The 16,889-nt window shown below is 41.2% G+C and overlaps 1 protein-coding gene across 4 annotated transcripts in view; it reads right to left on the bottom strand.

The window, feature by feature from the left end:
- Positions 1–16,889, bottom strand: part of slc5a12 (solute carrier family 5 member 12) — a 61,697-nt gene that overhangs the window by 18,176 nt on the left and 26,632 nt on the right. For all 4 annotated transcript variants that reach the window (XM_072272717.1, XM_072272721.1, XM_072272719.1 and 1 more), the window contains 3 exons: positions 15,613–15,701; positions 15,396–15,508; positions 13,500–13,567 (listed from right to left, as the gene is read on the bottom strand). In XM_072272717.1, the coding sequence (XP_072128818.1) occupies positions 13,500–13,567; positions 15,396–15,508; positions 15,613–15,701 (270 nt within the window). The remainder of the gene's footprint in view (positions 1–13,499; positions 13,568–15,395; positions 15,509–15,612; positions 15,702–16,889) is intronic.

The following is a 16,889-nucleotide window of genomic DNA, read 5'->3' as shown; positions in this document are numbered from 1 at the left end:
GGTGAAGGAGCATCTTTGCAATAGGAAAAACAAGGAACACTTCTGATTGATGAACTTTTGACAGAACTAGCTAAATTCAGAAACCAGCTAAGTATTGCCACAGCAAAGGGGAAGGGGTGAAGATGTGATGGCAGACAGAGAGACTAACACAAATAGTGGCAGTTGTGAAAGAGTGGTGAGGTTTATTGATCACATTTGGTCTCTCTAGAGAAGTTATAAATAGAAGGCAACTAGACAACGGGGTGACCTGTTGGGGCACCCTTTGTGAGAAGGGTAGTGCGGTCTGATGTGACCAGAATGAACATTAAATTTTCCTAAATGCTATTGCTATCTCTTTGATTTGGAAATTAAAGAAGAAAAATTCGGCTTATTAAAGAAGAAAGCTGCATAGCAAGTCAAACATGTGACCAGAATGAACATTGAATATCCATGCAGTAAATTTGAAGGAATCGGGCTTGCTGGGTCGGGTCTGGAATTAAATGTCCGATATAATGATAGATTTGGCCTTGAATAATCACAGAAGGATTCCATCGATTCCTAGTTGAAATGACTTCTTTGGCAATTGGAAGAGGTAATTGTATTGTCTGATGTTCTTCCTGAACTCATTTGCAATAGGTTCATCATTGCTGTGCAAATTGAGGAGTTCATTAGGTAGAGGCTGCAAATTGCCTATCCTGACCTGTCCCTTCGTACAGCAGAAATGTGCGGTTTCTCCAGTGAATAGTAAGGCACAATAGTGAGGGCATACTCTGATCATCAAACCAACATCAGCAGAAATGTGACGGCATGCGAGTCGTGCATTTTGCCTTGTTCTTTCTGTCGAGGTATTGTCGTCGAAAGTGGCCATTGTCATCTTCAGCAACTCTCGCAATAATTACTCTGTGCCGCATATTCTCAAGTTGATCTTTCCTTTTTTCCTCTGTCTCTTCCTCTCTCCTTCTTCACTGCCTGCTTTTGTCATTCTGGAGACGCGCAGCCCTTTCATCCTTCGTCTCTTCATCTCTTCTACCATTTGTTCTTTCTCTCTGATCCTGGAGTCGTGCAGCCTTGGCCTGATCGGATTCTTGTTCTCTCCTCCGTCTGTGCCTATTGTTGTCATTTTGGAAACGTGCATGCCTGTCCTTCTCTGTCTCGTCTTCTCTCATCTTTTTTGTCCTGACTCTTTGATCTTGGAGTCATGCGGCCCTGGCTTCATCCAATTGTTGTTCTCTCCCTCTTCTTGCTACTTCCTGACAACGTTTGGCGTCACCTCTTGACCATAATATCCCCCTTCTCTTTCCATGCGGCATAATTTGGCTATCCATATATTTTTACCATAATGCTTGATAGAAGATAGGAAGCAGTAACATCAAAGCCTCCAAGCTGCTGAGTCTGGCCGTGCGCATGCGTCGGGCTGTGGCGTCCCGATTTCTATGATGGCCGATCAGGTCTCGGATGAAAGACAGCCTGTTGATTTTTGACGACTGAGCAATTTTATACAAATATATAACCCTGAACTTTGCCTGCATTCTGTAAATTAGCGCATTTTAATTTGATTCAGCCACAAAAAGTGCCGTTGTAATGCACCGTTTGCGCTAATTGGAGGTCACAAACAGACAGACAGACAGAGCATGAGAGTTTTAGTAATATATAGATAAATGAGAACAGAGCAGAGAGAGAAAAGAGAATAATGCTGTAACCTTGAAATATAGAGCAATGCAATTTTTGGAAATCAGAAATAAGGAAATATTAGAAGTACTAGTAAGAAAATAGGTTGATTAAAATTTAAAAGCTGTATATTTGCAATATTAAATTTCATTGTTGAGTGTTAAGATCTACAACATGACTAGACAGATTAACTTTTTGTAAGTTGGGTCTTTTAGGAACAGTGTAAAAGGCAGAAGACAGTGAGGGTTGAATGAGATGGGAAAAATAAATTTAAGTATGATTGGAAGGTCAGATTGCCTTGTAGACTCCCACACAACCTTGACAATACCTCATCCTATCCATTTTATACAGATTCCTGTCCAAACCCTCTTTTTCTCAGAATCTATCACATCTGTTCTGCTGTCAACAGATTGAACATCACTGCCCTGAGATATCGTTTCCCTCCTCCGTACCGGACAGAGCTTTGAACCATGTCTGTTCCACTGCCCACACTTGTGTCACTTCCTCTCCTTCCACAAGGATAAGAGTCTCCTAATCCTCAACTACCATCCTACTGTTCTGCACATTCAGTAGATCATCTTATGTAATTTTAGCCACTTTCAATGAGGTTCCACCACTGAACATGATAGGGAAAAATGTAGTGGAGACGTCAGCATACTTAAAACTTCAATCTCTCACTGCCACAGCCAAAGGTTCCCACCTGATTCAAACAGGCAACAATTATACCAGTGCCCAAGAGGGACACAGTGTGCTGCCTCAGTAATAATCACCCAGTGACACTCATATCTACAGTGAAGTGCTTTGAGAGGTTGGTCAACTCCTGCCTAAGCAAGGACCTGGACCTGCTGCAATTTGCCTATCATCACAATAGATCTACAGCAGAGGCAATCTCACTGGCTCTCCATCAACCTTGAATCACCTGGACAATAGTGTGTCTGGATTTTCTTTGTTGACTACAGCTCAGCAGTTAACACAATAATGCCCTCAGTACTATTCAAAAAGCTCCAAAACCTGGGCCTCCGCACCTCCCTCTGCCATTGAATTCTTGACTTCCTCACCAGCAGACACAGTCCGTGCAGATCGGAAATAACACCTCCTCGCTGACAATCAACATTGGTGCACCTGAAGGATGTGTGCTTAGCCCACTGCTCTACTTTTTCGATACCCATGACTTTGTGGCTAGGCACAGCTCAAACACCATCTATAAATTTGCTGATAACACAACTATTGTTGGCAGATTTTCAGATGTTGTTGAGAAGGTGTACAGGAATCAAAATCAGAAGCAGAATCAGGTTTAATATCACCTGCATACGTCATGAAATTTGTTAACTTTGCAGCAGCAATACAATGCAATACATGATAATATAGAAAAAAAACTGTGAATTACAGTCAATAACCAGCATTCTGACATAGGTATTTGTAATGTCAAGGTGATTCAAGGCTGTATGGAGGCTAATTAGATCATGTCTGCTGTAGATCTATCTGGCGACAGGCAAATTGTAATGGGTCCGGATGTTTGGTGAGGCAGGAGGTGATTTTATGCATGACTAACCACTCAAAGCACTTCATCACCATAGATGTGGGTGCTACTGGACAATAGTAGTTAAGGGAGGTTACACTACTCTTCTTGCGCAGGTGGAAACTTCCAACTGTAGCAGTGAAAAATTGAAAATGTCCTTGAATACTTCCGCCAGTTGGTTGGCACAAATTTTCGGAGCCTTACCAGGCACTCTATCGGGGCCTGCCACATTTCAAGGGCTACTCCTCTTGAAAGACAGCCTGACATCAGCCTCTGAGACAGATCCCAGGGTCACCGGATGCTGCAGGGATCCTCATAGCTTTATTTCAGAGAGAGCATGAAAGGCATTGAGCTCGCCTGGGAGTGAAGTATTACTGACATTCATAATGTTGGGTTTTGCTCCTGCCAGAGTTGACCTGCATCCAATGTTGCCTCCAACCTCACTCAGAGTTGTTTCTTAGCTCTTGAAATAGCCCTCTGCAAGTCATGCCTGGTTTTCCTGTACAGACCTGGGCCTCCTGATTTAAATGCCACAGATCTAGTCCTCAGCAGATGATGAACCTTCTGGTTCATCCATGGATTTAGATTTGGATATGTGTAGTACGTTCTCATAGGCACACACTCATCCACACAAGTTTTAATAAAGTTGATGACATCTGTGGTGTACTCATTCAGACTCAAAAGTGAATCCCTGAATACAGTCCAGACCACTGATTCAAAACAGACCTGCAAGCGCTCCTGTGCCTCCCTTGTCCATATCTTCCTGGTCCTCACTATGGTGCTGTAGTCTTCGGTCTCTGCCTATACTCAGGGAGTAGAAGTACAGCCAGGTGATCAGACTTTCCAAAGTGTGGGTGTGGAATAGCATTATATGCCCTCTTGAGCGTGGTGTTAGCAGTGGTTCAGAGTGTTGGTTCCCCTGGTACTACGTGATTTGTTGTTAATAATTATTTGGAGTCTTTTTCAGGCTGGCCTGGTTAAAATCCACCAAAATGCTGGGGAAAGCATCAGGATGTTTCCTGCCTGTTGATTGCATCGCTCAGATTGTCTGGAGCCTGTTTAACAGGGCCTGAGATGGGATGTACACAGAAACTAAAATGATCGCTGAAATCTCCAGCAGTAGTTAAATTGGCCGGCACTTGATCGCGAGGTGTTCCAGGTCTGGTGAACAGGACTGGGACAGCACTGCTATGTTTATACACCACAAGGAAATGATTAACAAGCATACACCTCCATCTTTGACTTTAGAAGACTCAACAGTCCTATCTTGGTGGTGTATTATGAACCTGTCAATTTAAATCACTGTGTCTAGAATGGCAGGGGTTAACCAAGATTCCATGAAACAACTGTCCTTCTGATACAACACCCTAGATCTTCAATTTTATTTACCAGAGACTATATGGAAGTGAAAATGGAGAGAGATAGATCAGCTGGTTGAGCAGTGTCACAGTAACAACCTCACACTCATCGTCAGTAAGACCAAGGAATTGATTGTGGACTTCAGGAAGGGGAAGTCAAGGAAACACACACCAGTCATCCAGGAATTAGAAGTGGAAAGGCTGAGCAGTTTCAAGTTCCCAGGTGTCCACATCTCCAAGGATCTATCCTGGGCCCAACACATTGATGCAATTACAAAGAGGCATGACAGTGGTTATGTTTCTTCAGGAGTTTGAGGAGACTCGGTATGTCATCAAAGACTTTCGCAAATTTCTACAGGTATACCATGGAGAGTATTCTACCTAGTTGCATCACAGTTTGGTATGAAGGGTCTACTGCACAGGATTGGTAAAAGCTTCAGAAAGTTGTAAACTCAATCAGCTCCATCATGGGCACGAGCCTGCCCAGCATCCAAGGCACCTTCAAAAGGTGGTGCCTCAAAAAGGCAGCATCCAACATTAAGAACACCCCTCACCCAGAACACTCTTCTCATTCTTCCCATCACCCTCTTCTTCATCAAGGAGGAAGTATAGGAGCCTGAAGACACACACTCAGCATTTCAAGAACAGCTTCTTTCCCTCCACTGTTAGATTTCTGAATGGACAATGAACCCATGAACACTTCCTCAGTTTTTTCCCCTTCTCTTTTTGCGCTAATTAATTAATTTATTTTTTATATATTCTTTTTATTGTAATTTATAGTTTTTACTACTACATACTGCAATGTACTACTGCAGCAAAACAACAAATTTCATGACATACACTGGTAATATTAAATGTGATTCTGATTCTGTAATGATATTACAGTGCCAGTGTCCCTGGTTCAATTCCACCACTATCCTGTGAGGTATAGGGTGGTTACATGCCCTAAGGGGGTATTAGGGGAAATAAAAGTCATCGAGAGGCATTTAAAATTCTTGGGGAGGGCGGTAAGTGGGACCCTAACTTAAGGCATGAGACCAGACCAACCATGTTAACTCGCTGTGTCAACAACATCCGATAGTCATTCCCAGTTTGTGTTAATTTTTTATCTTAATTTAGCCTCGCTAAAGATGGATAAATGTATAGTGTAATCTCTTTGAGTCTGAAGGTGGTGAGGCCTTGAATTCTAAACCTGCTAAGAAACAGTAACTACAGAAATTGCATCAATAAAATGTTACATACCTGGACTATGATTTTATTTCATCCCCATTAGATCAGTGATGCCCCATGTGTCTTATTTGTAATACTGTACTGTTGAAGGAAGCGATGATACATTAAGATTACAGGTACACTTTCATAAAAGACACCCTGAAAAGGCTACTAATGGTACTACTCAGTTCCAGAAGCTTTTAAAAGCATTGCACACTCGAGTTATTTGCCAAGAATGCTAAAATTAACCATAATTGTGGTCTTATTGCAGCTTATAACATTTCCAAAATGATAGCAAAGTGTGGAAAATCTCATACAATTGACGAATGATTCATAAAGCCTGCTGTATCAGAAGTGCTCACCACTGTTCTCAAAAGAGATCCCAGTATTTTAGAATCAATTCCTCTGAGTAATAACTCTGTAGCTCATCGTATTGATGAAATGAGTGAAGATATTGAATATTAACTGTGCCTAGAGCTTCAAAAAGCGGAATTTGCGATACAACTGGATAAGTCAACTATGTGAGACAATGAGGCATTGTTAATAGCACATCAAAAATGGAAAACTTTATTAAGAGGTTTTCTTTTGTAAAAAGTTAAAAAATCTACAGCAAGCTCAAAATGTATGTTGAGGATAAAAGTATTCCGATTAAGGATATGACTTCTTGTGCAACAGATGGAGCACCATATATGACAAGTCACCATGCTGTTTTAGTGGCATTATGAAATAAGAAATACAAAATTCCAAGTCTGTTTGCAATCCATTGTGTAATTCTTCATCAACATCTTGCAGCCAGAAATGTCAGAGCCAGTGACTTTTTTCAAGCATGAATCTTATAATATCTGCTATCAATAAAATTAAAGCTCATCCATTAAATAGCAGAATATTTCACCAGCTATGCCAAGATAATGATGAAAAGTTTGAACATTTGCTTCTTCACACTGAAGTGTGCTGGCTGTCAAAATTCTGTTGCTTAAGATGTTTCTTTGATCTTTTTGACACTGTGGTTGAATTTTTACTCAAAGTCAACAGAGCTTGGTAACAAGACTGAACTTCTACATGGAGATGTGGCATACCTAGCCAATCTGTACGATAAAATGAATATTCTAAATATGAAACAGCAGGGTGAGAATTTAAAGTTAGTCCAGGCAAAAAGTGCAGTGTCCACTTTTATTGGAAAATGGAACTATATAAGCAAAACATTGAGAGAAGAATTTTCTCAGTTTCCCTGCATGAAAAGTATGGCATGCTTTTTCACAGATGGTGATTTGCAAGAGTACTGCTTACACCTGCAGTCACTGAAGAAGGATTTTCAGAATTGATTGAAGGATTTGAACAATCTGGAAATTCTGGAATGGGTTATTAACCCATTTCTTTGCAAAATGGAAGAACATGAAGAGATCTTGCAAGAAGAAATTATCAAAATTCAGAATACTGAAGTAGCAAAAATACTGTTCAAAAATGTCGGCTTTTGTGGTATGAAGTTTCTTAGTCTTTGGAGAAGAGTCAAACTGCCCTTCATTGTATTTACATCCTCCTACCTTGCTGAAAGAGGCTTCAGGACAGAGAACCACATACTCACAAAAAAAAACAGAAACCGTGGGGACTTCAGTATTTTGCTGTCACAACTTGAACCAGATCTTTCAACTATTTCTAACAACCATCAAGCTCAAGGATCAAAGCTGCTGTACAGCGCACAAGTACTGCGTAAGCTAGGTTTAAAGACAAATAAAAATTTAAAGTAGAATAATTTTTCTGATGTTAGCACATAGTGGACATGTTTTTACAATATTGGGGCACCAAAACATATATTGCGCCTAATAGGGGCATTGGCAAGTATGAAAGTGCTTTAGAGGGGTGTTGAGCTAAAAATGGTTGGGGAACACTGCCCTGAGTGTTCCAGTTTCTGCCACATTCCAAAAATGTGCGGGTTAGTAGGTAAATGGGTCATTGGGCATTATGGGCTCATTGGGCCAGAAGGGCCTATTCCCAACTATATCTGTAAATGAATATACAAATAAATAAATAAACATGCCACCCCATTCCTTCCACTTTCAGCATTCTGAAGTGATTAATCCATCTGAAATTCCTCTTCATTCACTCTCTGTGCACATTCCCAAACAAGCACAAGAGATACAACATCTGCCCTTTTACCTTTTGTCTCCCCACCATCTTGATATCCAAAAACACTTTAAAGGTGAAATAACAATTGACATGTACATCTTCCAGCTGAAGGTACGGCATTTGGTGCCCACTATGCAGTTCCCTTTTGCAATGGAAAATCAGAAACTGCTTTGCAAAACAGGGCATGTCCTTTTCTCAGTGTTACCATCAGGTAGGAGGTACAGAAGCCTGAAGGCACACGGTCAGCGACTCAGGAACAGCTCCTTCCCCTCTGCCATCTGATTCCTAAATGGACATTGAGTCTTTGGACACTACCTCCAAAGAAGAAGCATACAAATTAGCCAGAGAAAGTGGCTCACCTGAGGACTGGGAGAAATTCAGAGTTCAGCAGAGGAGGACAAAGGGCTTAATTAGGAAGGGGAAAAAAGATTATGAGAGAAAACTGGCAGGGAACATAAAAGCGGACTGTAAAAGCTTTTATAGATATGTAAAAAGGAAAAGACTGGTAAAGACAAATGTAGGTCCCCTGCAGACAGAAACAGGTGAATTGATTATGGGGAGCAAGGACATGGCAGACCAATTGAATAATTACTTTGGTTCTGTCTTCACTAAGGAGGACATAAATAATCTTCCAGAAATAGTAGGGGACAGAGGGTCCAGTGAGGTGGAGGAACTGAGCGGAATACATGTTAGTAGGGAAGTGGTGTTAGGTAAATTGAAGGGATTGAAGGCAGATAAATCCCCAGGGCCAGATGGTCTGCATCCTAGAGTGCTTAAGGAAGTAGCCCAAGAAATAGTGGATGCATTAGTGATAATTTTTCAAAACTGGTTAGATTCTGGACTAGTTCCTGAGGATTGGAGGGTGGCTAATGTAACTCCACTTTTTAAAAAAGGAGGGAGAGAGAAACCGGGGAATTATAGACCGGTTAGCCTAACGTCGGTGGTGGGGAAACTGCTGGAGTCAGTTATCAAGGATGTGATAACAGCACACTTGGAGAGCGGTGAAATGATCGGACAAAGTCAGCATGGATTTGTGAAAGGAAAATCATGTCTGACGAATCTCATAGAATTTTTTGAGGATGTAACTAGTAGAGTGGATAGGGGAGAACCAGTGGATGTGGTATATTTGGATTTTCAAAAGGCTTTTGACAAGGTCCCACACAGGAGATTAGTGTGCAAACTTAAAGCACATGGTATTGGGGGTAAGGTATTGGTGTGGATGGAGAATTGGTTAGCAGACAGGAAGCAAAGAGTGGGAATAAACGGAACCTTTTCAGAATGGCAGGCGATGACTAGTGGGGTACCACAAGGCTCAGTGCTGGGACCCCAGTTGTTTACAATATATATTAATGACTTGGATGAGGGAATTAAATGCAGCACCTCCAAGTTTGCGGATGACACAAAGCTGGGTGGCAGTGTTAGCTGTGAGGAGGATGCTAAGAGGATGCAGGGTGACTTGGATAGGTTGGGTGAGTGGGCAAATTCATGGCAGATGCAATTTAATGTGGATAAATGTGAAGTTATCCACTTTGGTGGCAAAAATAGGAAAACAGATTATTATCTGAATGGTGGCCGATTAGGAAAAGGGGAGGTGCAACGAGACCTGGGTGTCATTATACACCAGTCATTGAAAGTGGGCATGCAGGTACAGCAGGCGGTGAAAAAGGCGAATGGTATGCTGGCATTTATAGCGAGAGGATTCGAGTACAGGAGCAGGGAGGTACTACTGCAGTTGTACAAGGCTTTGGTGAGACCACACCTGGAGTACTGTGTGCAGTTTTGGTCCCCTAATCTGAGGAAAAACATCCTTGCCATAGAGGGAGTACAAAGAAGGTTCACCAGGTTGATTCCTGGGATGGCAGGACTTTCATATGAAGAAAGCCTGGATGAACTGGGCTTGTACTCGTTGGAATTTAGAAGATTGAGGGGGGATCTGATTGAAACGTATAAGATCCTAAAGGGATTGGACAGGCTAGATGCAGGAAGATTGTTCCCGATGTTGGGGAAGTCCAGAACGAGGGGCCACAGTTTGAGGATAGAAGGGAAGGCTTTTAGGACTGAGATTAGGAAAAACTTCTTCACACAGAGATTGGTGAATCTGTGGAATTCTCTGCCACAGGAAACAGTTGAGGCCAGTTCATTGGCTATATTTAAGAGGGAGTTAGATATGGCCCTTGTGGCTACGGGGATCAGGGGGTATGGAGGGAAGGCTGGGGCGGGGTTCTGAGTTGGATGATCAGCCATGATCATAATAAATGGTGGTGCAGGCTCGAAGGGCCGAATGGCCTACTCCTACACCTATTTTCTATGTTTCTATGTTTCTCACTTTTTAAAAAAAATACAGTATTTCTGTTTTTGCATTTTTTTAAAATCTATTCAATATACGTATACTGTAATTGATTTACTTATTTATTTTATTTATTATTATGATTGATTTTTTTTCTTTGCTAGATTCTGTATTACATTGAACTGCTGCTGCTAAGTTAACAAATTTCACATCACATGCCGGTGATAATAAACCTGATTCTGATTCTAATTCTGATTCTGACCTCTCCGCCTACATCAGTAATTCTGAATTTTCAATTCCCTCTCACACTACTTCTGCATCCCACTCCCACTTTTCCCAGATCTCAACTTGTCCATCTGGACACCTCTTTGAACCATGGCTGGTTTATGTAAATTCAGACTGAGAGATGTGCTATGTAATGACATTACAGCTTGAGCTAGTGTGTACTTCTACTGAAGATCCATAGAATATGCCGGTATGAACTGTCTGCTTTGACTCCATCCAATTTAGCACAGTTATATTGCCACAGAACATGAGGATGCCAGGAGCTTTACCTCATAAGAAATGTTCAGTAGTAATTTCTTTCATGACTGTTTTTGTACCCAGATGCACATACCAGAAGTACAGGTCGACATTCACTAATTCGACTACCTGTAATCCGGTTCCTTCAATAATCTGCACTGATTTCAAATTTTCCGCGCAACTGTAATTTCAAATTTTCCGGGCCACCATACCAATCTGCTGCGCATTGTTTTGGTTGCACTAGATCTGTTCACATGTTGGCGCGCTCTTGTAAGCACAGACAGGCAATTCCTGCTTGTTTTCCTGCATTTATTAATATCATTTGCGTGAGGTGCGGCTGCCCGACACCCGCCTGTCTCGCCCGCCAGTGGTGGGGGAGCTGGTGCGCGCTGGGTCGGTCCACCTTCTCACCCGCCCTCCAGCGTTGCCCGGTCAGTGCTCCATTCTCTTCTGCCTACGTCCGACCTCAATCAGACATGGTGACCCGCTGAATTTAAGCATATTACTAAGCGGAGGAAAAGAAACTAACGAGGATTCCCTCAGTAACTGCGAGTGCAATGTAGTCCTTGAGGTAACTGCAAGTCTGTGTCTTTGCTATTGCTTAGCTCACGCTTGAGTGCTGGTAGTGGATGCGCTTTATTTTTTGCCATTGGGGAGGGGGGATTGTTGCTCGCTGCCACTTACACGCGGGAGGGAGGGGAGCTTTGGGTTTCTAACATTTAACTGTCGTTCATTCTTTGTGGCACTTCTCTGTTTTCGTAGATGGTTGCGAAGAAAAAGCATTTCGGGATTATATCGTATACATTTCTCTGACATTAAATGAACCTTTGAATCCTATGTTATTTTAAAGGTATGATGAGGCGGTTAGCTTTTGCTTAATGTGATCCTTCTGTAATTCGGCATTTTCAATAATGTGGCACTCCTCAGGTTCCAATGGTGCTGGATTATAGAAGGTCGACCTGTACTTACGTACTTTGTAGTTGAAAGTCAAAGACCATAAGATATAAGAGCACAATTAGACCAATCAGCTCTGCCATTTCAACTTGGCGGGTTTATTATCTCTCACAACTTCACTCTCCTGCCTTCTCCCTGTAACCTTTGATGCCCTTACTAATCAAGAAGCTATCAACTTCTGCTTTAAGTACACCCAATGATTTGTCCTTCACAGCCATATGTGGTAATGAATTCCACAGATTCGTTCCCTTGTGGCTAAAGAAAATCCACCTCATCTCTTCTCTAAAAGGATGTCCATGTATTCTGAGGTTGTGCCATCTGGTCCTACACTCCACTGCAGAAAACATCCTCTCCACAGTAATGTACAGGTAAAAACAAGTTCCTGTAGCCATTTCCCTGTGTTCACTCACTATTTTCTGCTGACCTCTTCTCGTTCTTCAATGAAGTCCACTGTACATTCATGGAACAGCAACTCATTTTCCAGCTAACATATTAGCGATAGCATGATTCAGCATTGACATCAACAATTTGCCCTGGACATCTGTATCGCAACAGGCCATTTCTGATGAAAGTCATCATCAGCCGCATCCACTCCACAAAAGCTGCCTGATCTGCAGGGTATTTCCAACATCTTCCTTTTATTTCAGATTTCCATGAACTACACTGCTTTCTAGTTCAATTTCCATCTCTCCTGGCTGATAAGCTACAAGTCTTCAACATCCTTTCTCAGAAGGCACCCCTGTGTCAATCAATCTCTTCTGGTCTACACCTCATCACAAAAATTCCCATTTTCTGTCTTCACCCATCAATTTTCTCTACAAATTAAAGCAGGTTTATGTTTAACTTGTTCTGATGAAAAATAATCAACCTGAAATGTTAATTCTTTTCTTTCCTTTATTTGTATTTCTTTTGTTTTTCTGCTTTTTGTCACAGTTATATCTCTTGTCCAAACTGTTAGTGAAACCTCAAGGGACTGCAGATGCTGGAATCTGCATACTGGCCAACTTTGCTCTTCACTCTTGGTCCTCATGTAGGGTTTCAACCTGAAACATTAACAATTACTTTCCTCTACCTTCTGAGTTCCTCCAACACATTGTTTGTTGCTCAAGTTACTGAAGTACTTGATAGGCCTGATTTGAGTACATTAACGGTGACAGGGTAGGGGAGGAGTGTGTTAAGTTAATGTTAATGTTCCACCCTGACCTGGTACCTGACCAGGTACCTGGGTGTTTTAGCTGGAAGATGCTCCAAAGACCTGGGCCAGAGAACATATTTAGTTATGATGATGGTATTGCTTTCTTCAAGAGGATTAAGTTACGTTTTCAGTGCCGGAATCCTCTCAAATCTCAAACATGGAATAGACTGATGTAATTTGAGGAGGATCAGTACTAGACCAGTAATTTAACTGCTGTGCCACCACCATACTATTGACTTTGCATCCCCAGTGTATAGTGAATGAAGCACAAAACCTCTGAGGAGTCCAATGAAACTGACGGGGTTATATTGGAAAAGAGACACATCGAGTTGGAGCACAATCTAGAACAGACGAGGAATGGAGACATTGGGTTCACAGTAAAACTGGGAAGGTATCTTTATCAGAACAATGAATAGATAGACTATAGGGTCATGGAAGTTCATAGCACTTTGCCCATTGTTTTCTTGTCCACCAGTAATAAGTTGTCTGGCTTAATCAACATCCCAGTTCTTAGTCCCACACACAAAATGGCTGGAGACATTCAGCAGGTCAGGCAGCATCTACAGAGAGGAATGAAGAATCAACATTTTTTGACCAAGACATTGATCAGGACTGGAAAGGAAGGGGGAAGAAGCCAGATAAGTAGGTGGTGGGAAGGGAAGCCTCTTACTGCACTGCACTTACCTGAATAATCCCTCCCATCAAAGATGCTGCAACTGCCATTGATGTACAGAGAACACCAAATACTATGCCTGTAAAACAGTGTTAATAATGGAGATTAGAGTCTACAGTATTCATGGTGGAAATCATAAATTGTGAATGTCAGTACTTTACCACTGAGCAAAATGTTGGCATATGTCCTGAATATCATTTTGTTTATGAAAACCACACTTTAGATTTTCATCGTTTACATTCTGAGAACTCCTTAGTCTTTCACTGACTGGAGGCGTTTTTGAGGACAACTTCCAGTTGGTGTGTGAAATGGTCATATGCTCCACGCCCTGAATGACTGAAATGAAGCGAGGCACGCAAGGTGTAAATCCATAGCCTGGCTAACAGCAACTATTTCATATGCCTCTATAAAAATTTACAGGATCAAAGAAAACTTTTGGGTTATTGTGTCTGTGCCAGCTATCCAGAATAATTAAAACAAATCCAAAGAAAAAGAAATTGGAAACACTCAGGCAACATCTGTGGATTGGGAAAGAGTTAACATTTCAGATGGATGATCATTCATCAGAATTGAGAAAGAGAAGAGTTAATTTATTTGCTCTCCTTCCTAGTTCTAATGAGTCTTTGATTTGAAATGTTAACTGTTACTTCTCTCTCCATAGGTGCTGCAATGTTGTAGATGTTTCCAGATTTTCTGCAGCTCCGGTGTTAATCTGACACAAATTTGTTTCTTGGTCATGTCTTGAACCACAGAAGAGGGGGAGGAATGTTGACCACTGAGACAGAAAATGAATAGGCTTGGAAGCCAGCTATGCATTACCATTAAGAGAAAAATCTTGAACTTTCAACATTCCTGCACTATTCCTTAATGAAGAACTTCACGGCCTTTTACCTTAGTTTTTTTGCATCCCAGTGAGCTGAGAGAGCCAAACAATGTTTCAGACTAAGTATGGAAACAATGTCCTTTGCAATTCTGACAAGTGATAATCATAATTGCATCAACTTACGTTAGCATGGAGCTGAGTTGACAAGGCTCATCACAAAGATAATTTCCAGAAAAAAATGACATCATGCTATGCGGGATATTAAGACACAAGAGCAAATGCTTGGGTAAAATTGTTGATTTTAATCAATATTAAAAAGGAGGTGTCGTGGGTGGGGAGAGGTAGAGGTAGGAATATCTGGTGCAGAGAATCCAAACTTAGGTCCTTGGTAGTATAAAGCAGTAAGTGATCAGTGGTGAGAGGTTTGAAGTTGGGGTTTCTGAGGAGGCTAGTGTTGAAGGAACATGGACATCTCAGAGGACTGCATAATTTTAGATTGTAGAGATATTAAAAATTGAAACAAGAATAAAAATTTAGAAATTGAGCCATGTTTGACTTTGGAGAGAGTGGTGGTACATGAACACAGGAGTAAGGAGTGAATGAGTCTTTATGTAACTTATAATAAAGGTGATAGAGTCTAACTGCGTTGAAATTTTGGTTGATGAATGTACTAGAAAAATTAAGTGAGAAATATTGAGATGCCATCTTAGTTTGATGTGCTTCCTCGTTCAATCCCTGTCACCCTCTTAGAAAGTCCTAGAATATAGACAGACAAAGCCAAGACCTAATTTTTGATCCTGCAAAGTGGTTTCTGGAGATAGATTTTCAGGTTGGGCTTTATTACTGTACCACGTCGATTTAAACTAACTTTGTATTAAGCAAAAAATCAGCAGTACAATGGTCAAGCCATGGTTCATAACGTATTAACCAGAAATTAGAGAGCAAAGACAGTAAGAATTTCTTACGAGACAAAATAATTCTAATCAGCTCACATGAGAGACAGGTAGTTCAGAATGTCTGGGTGAAATTATGTCAGCTTGAGATCGACATTAGTAATGAATTGATAGATCCTGAAGGTACTTACACAAGCCTTTACTGATCCAAGTGCTCATCTTGTCTGACAGATTGGGGAAACATTGTTTAATGAGGTCTTCATATGTTACTGTTGCAAGAGCATTAATACTGGCAGCAACTGTACTGTGGACCAAAAAGGAAACCAAGATCACTGCAAAGGGCTCACAATCCATAACTGGGTGCTATTTGAGAGAGTGATTTTCCAATAAAAATTGCTGTGTACATACCTAAGTGTGCCACTAAATGTGCAGGTCGCAAAGAGTCCAGGCAGTCCCGGAAGGTGCCCCAGTATTTCCATAACAAAATATGGCATTAACTTTAAAAAAAGAAATATGAAAAGTGAAAAAAGTTTTCCCTGAAATGTTGAATGAAAATTTAAAAACAAATCTGAAACTAAAAGCAGAAATGGTGGAAATATCAATTTAATTCTTCATTCCATTCCATTCCATCTCTGAGCACCTCATCTTCCACTTAGGTATGTGGCAGCCTGCACAACTCAATACTGAATATAATGTCATAAGGTATCCAGTATTTTCTGTTTCTAATAAAAGTAATTATTTCTGTGGTGAATTTATCCAGACGTAATATTAACTCAAAGGCCCTACTCCGTAAGTGATATTAATTCAGTTTTTCACTCTCCACTGACTCTGCGTTGTCTGCTGAGCATTTTGACCTACTTCCTCAGGAGGCTAAAAAAATTGACATGTTCCTGTCAACCGTGAAGAATTAATACACCACAGAAATGATCCTATCTGGATGTATGAAGGCTTTGTATGGCAACTGCTCTGGCTATGACCATAAGAAATTGCAGTGTTTTCAACAATTATCATAGCATATCATGGAAACCATAGGACCATAATATATAGGAGCAGAATTAGGCCTTTTGGCCCATCGAGTTTGCTCTGCTATTTCATCATAGCTAATCCAAATTCTCTCTCAGCCCCAATCTCCAGTCTTCTCCCCTTGTTCATTCATGCCTTGACTAATCAAGAATCTATCAACTTGTTCCTTAAATATTCCCAATGACTTGGCCTCCTCAGCTGCATGTGGCAATATATTCCATCGATTCACTACTCTCTGGCTAAAGAAATTCCTCCTCATCTCTGTTCTAAAAGGACGCTCCTCTATTCTGAGGCTGTGGCCACTAGTCTTAGACTCTCCCACCATAGGAAACATCTTCTTCACTTCCACACTATCGGGGTTTCAACATCCGATAGGTTTCAATGAGGTCACCCCTCATTCTTGTGAATTCCAGAGAATACAGCCTCCCCCTCCATGAACTCTCTCTGTACTTCTCACTGTATCAGTAAAAAGCAGCCAGCAAAATCAAAAAAGCTGCCCACACTGGAAATTCTTTCTCTTCCCCTCTTCTGTTGAGCACAAGATGCAAAGGCCTGAAAGTGTATCCATGAGATTCAAGGGACAGCTTCAACCCCACGATTATAAGACTATGAACTAATTACCTAGCACAATAAGTTGGATTCCTGGCTAATAATCTACCTCA

The sequence above is a fragment of the Mobula birostris genome, chromosome 11 (assembly GCF_030028105.1).
Source record: "Mobula birostris isolate sMobBir1 chromosome 11, sMobBir1.hap1, whole genome shotgun sequence".
NCBI classification, from domain to species: Eukaryota; Metazoa; Chordata; class Chondrichthyes; order Myliobatiformes; family Myliobatidae; genus Mobula; species Mobula birostris.
This window is presented reverse-complemented; position numbering and strand designations above follow the sequence as displayed.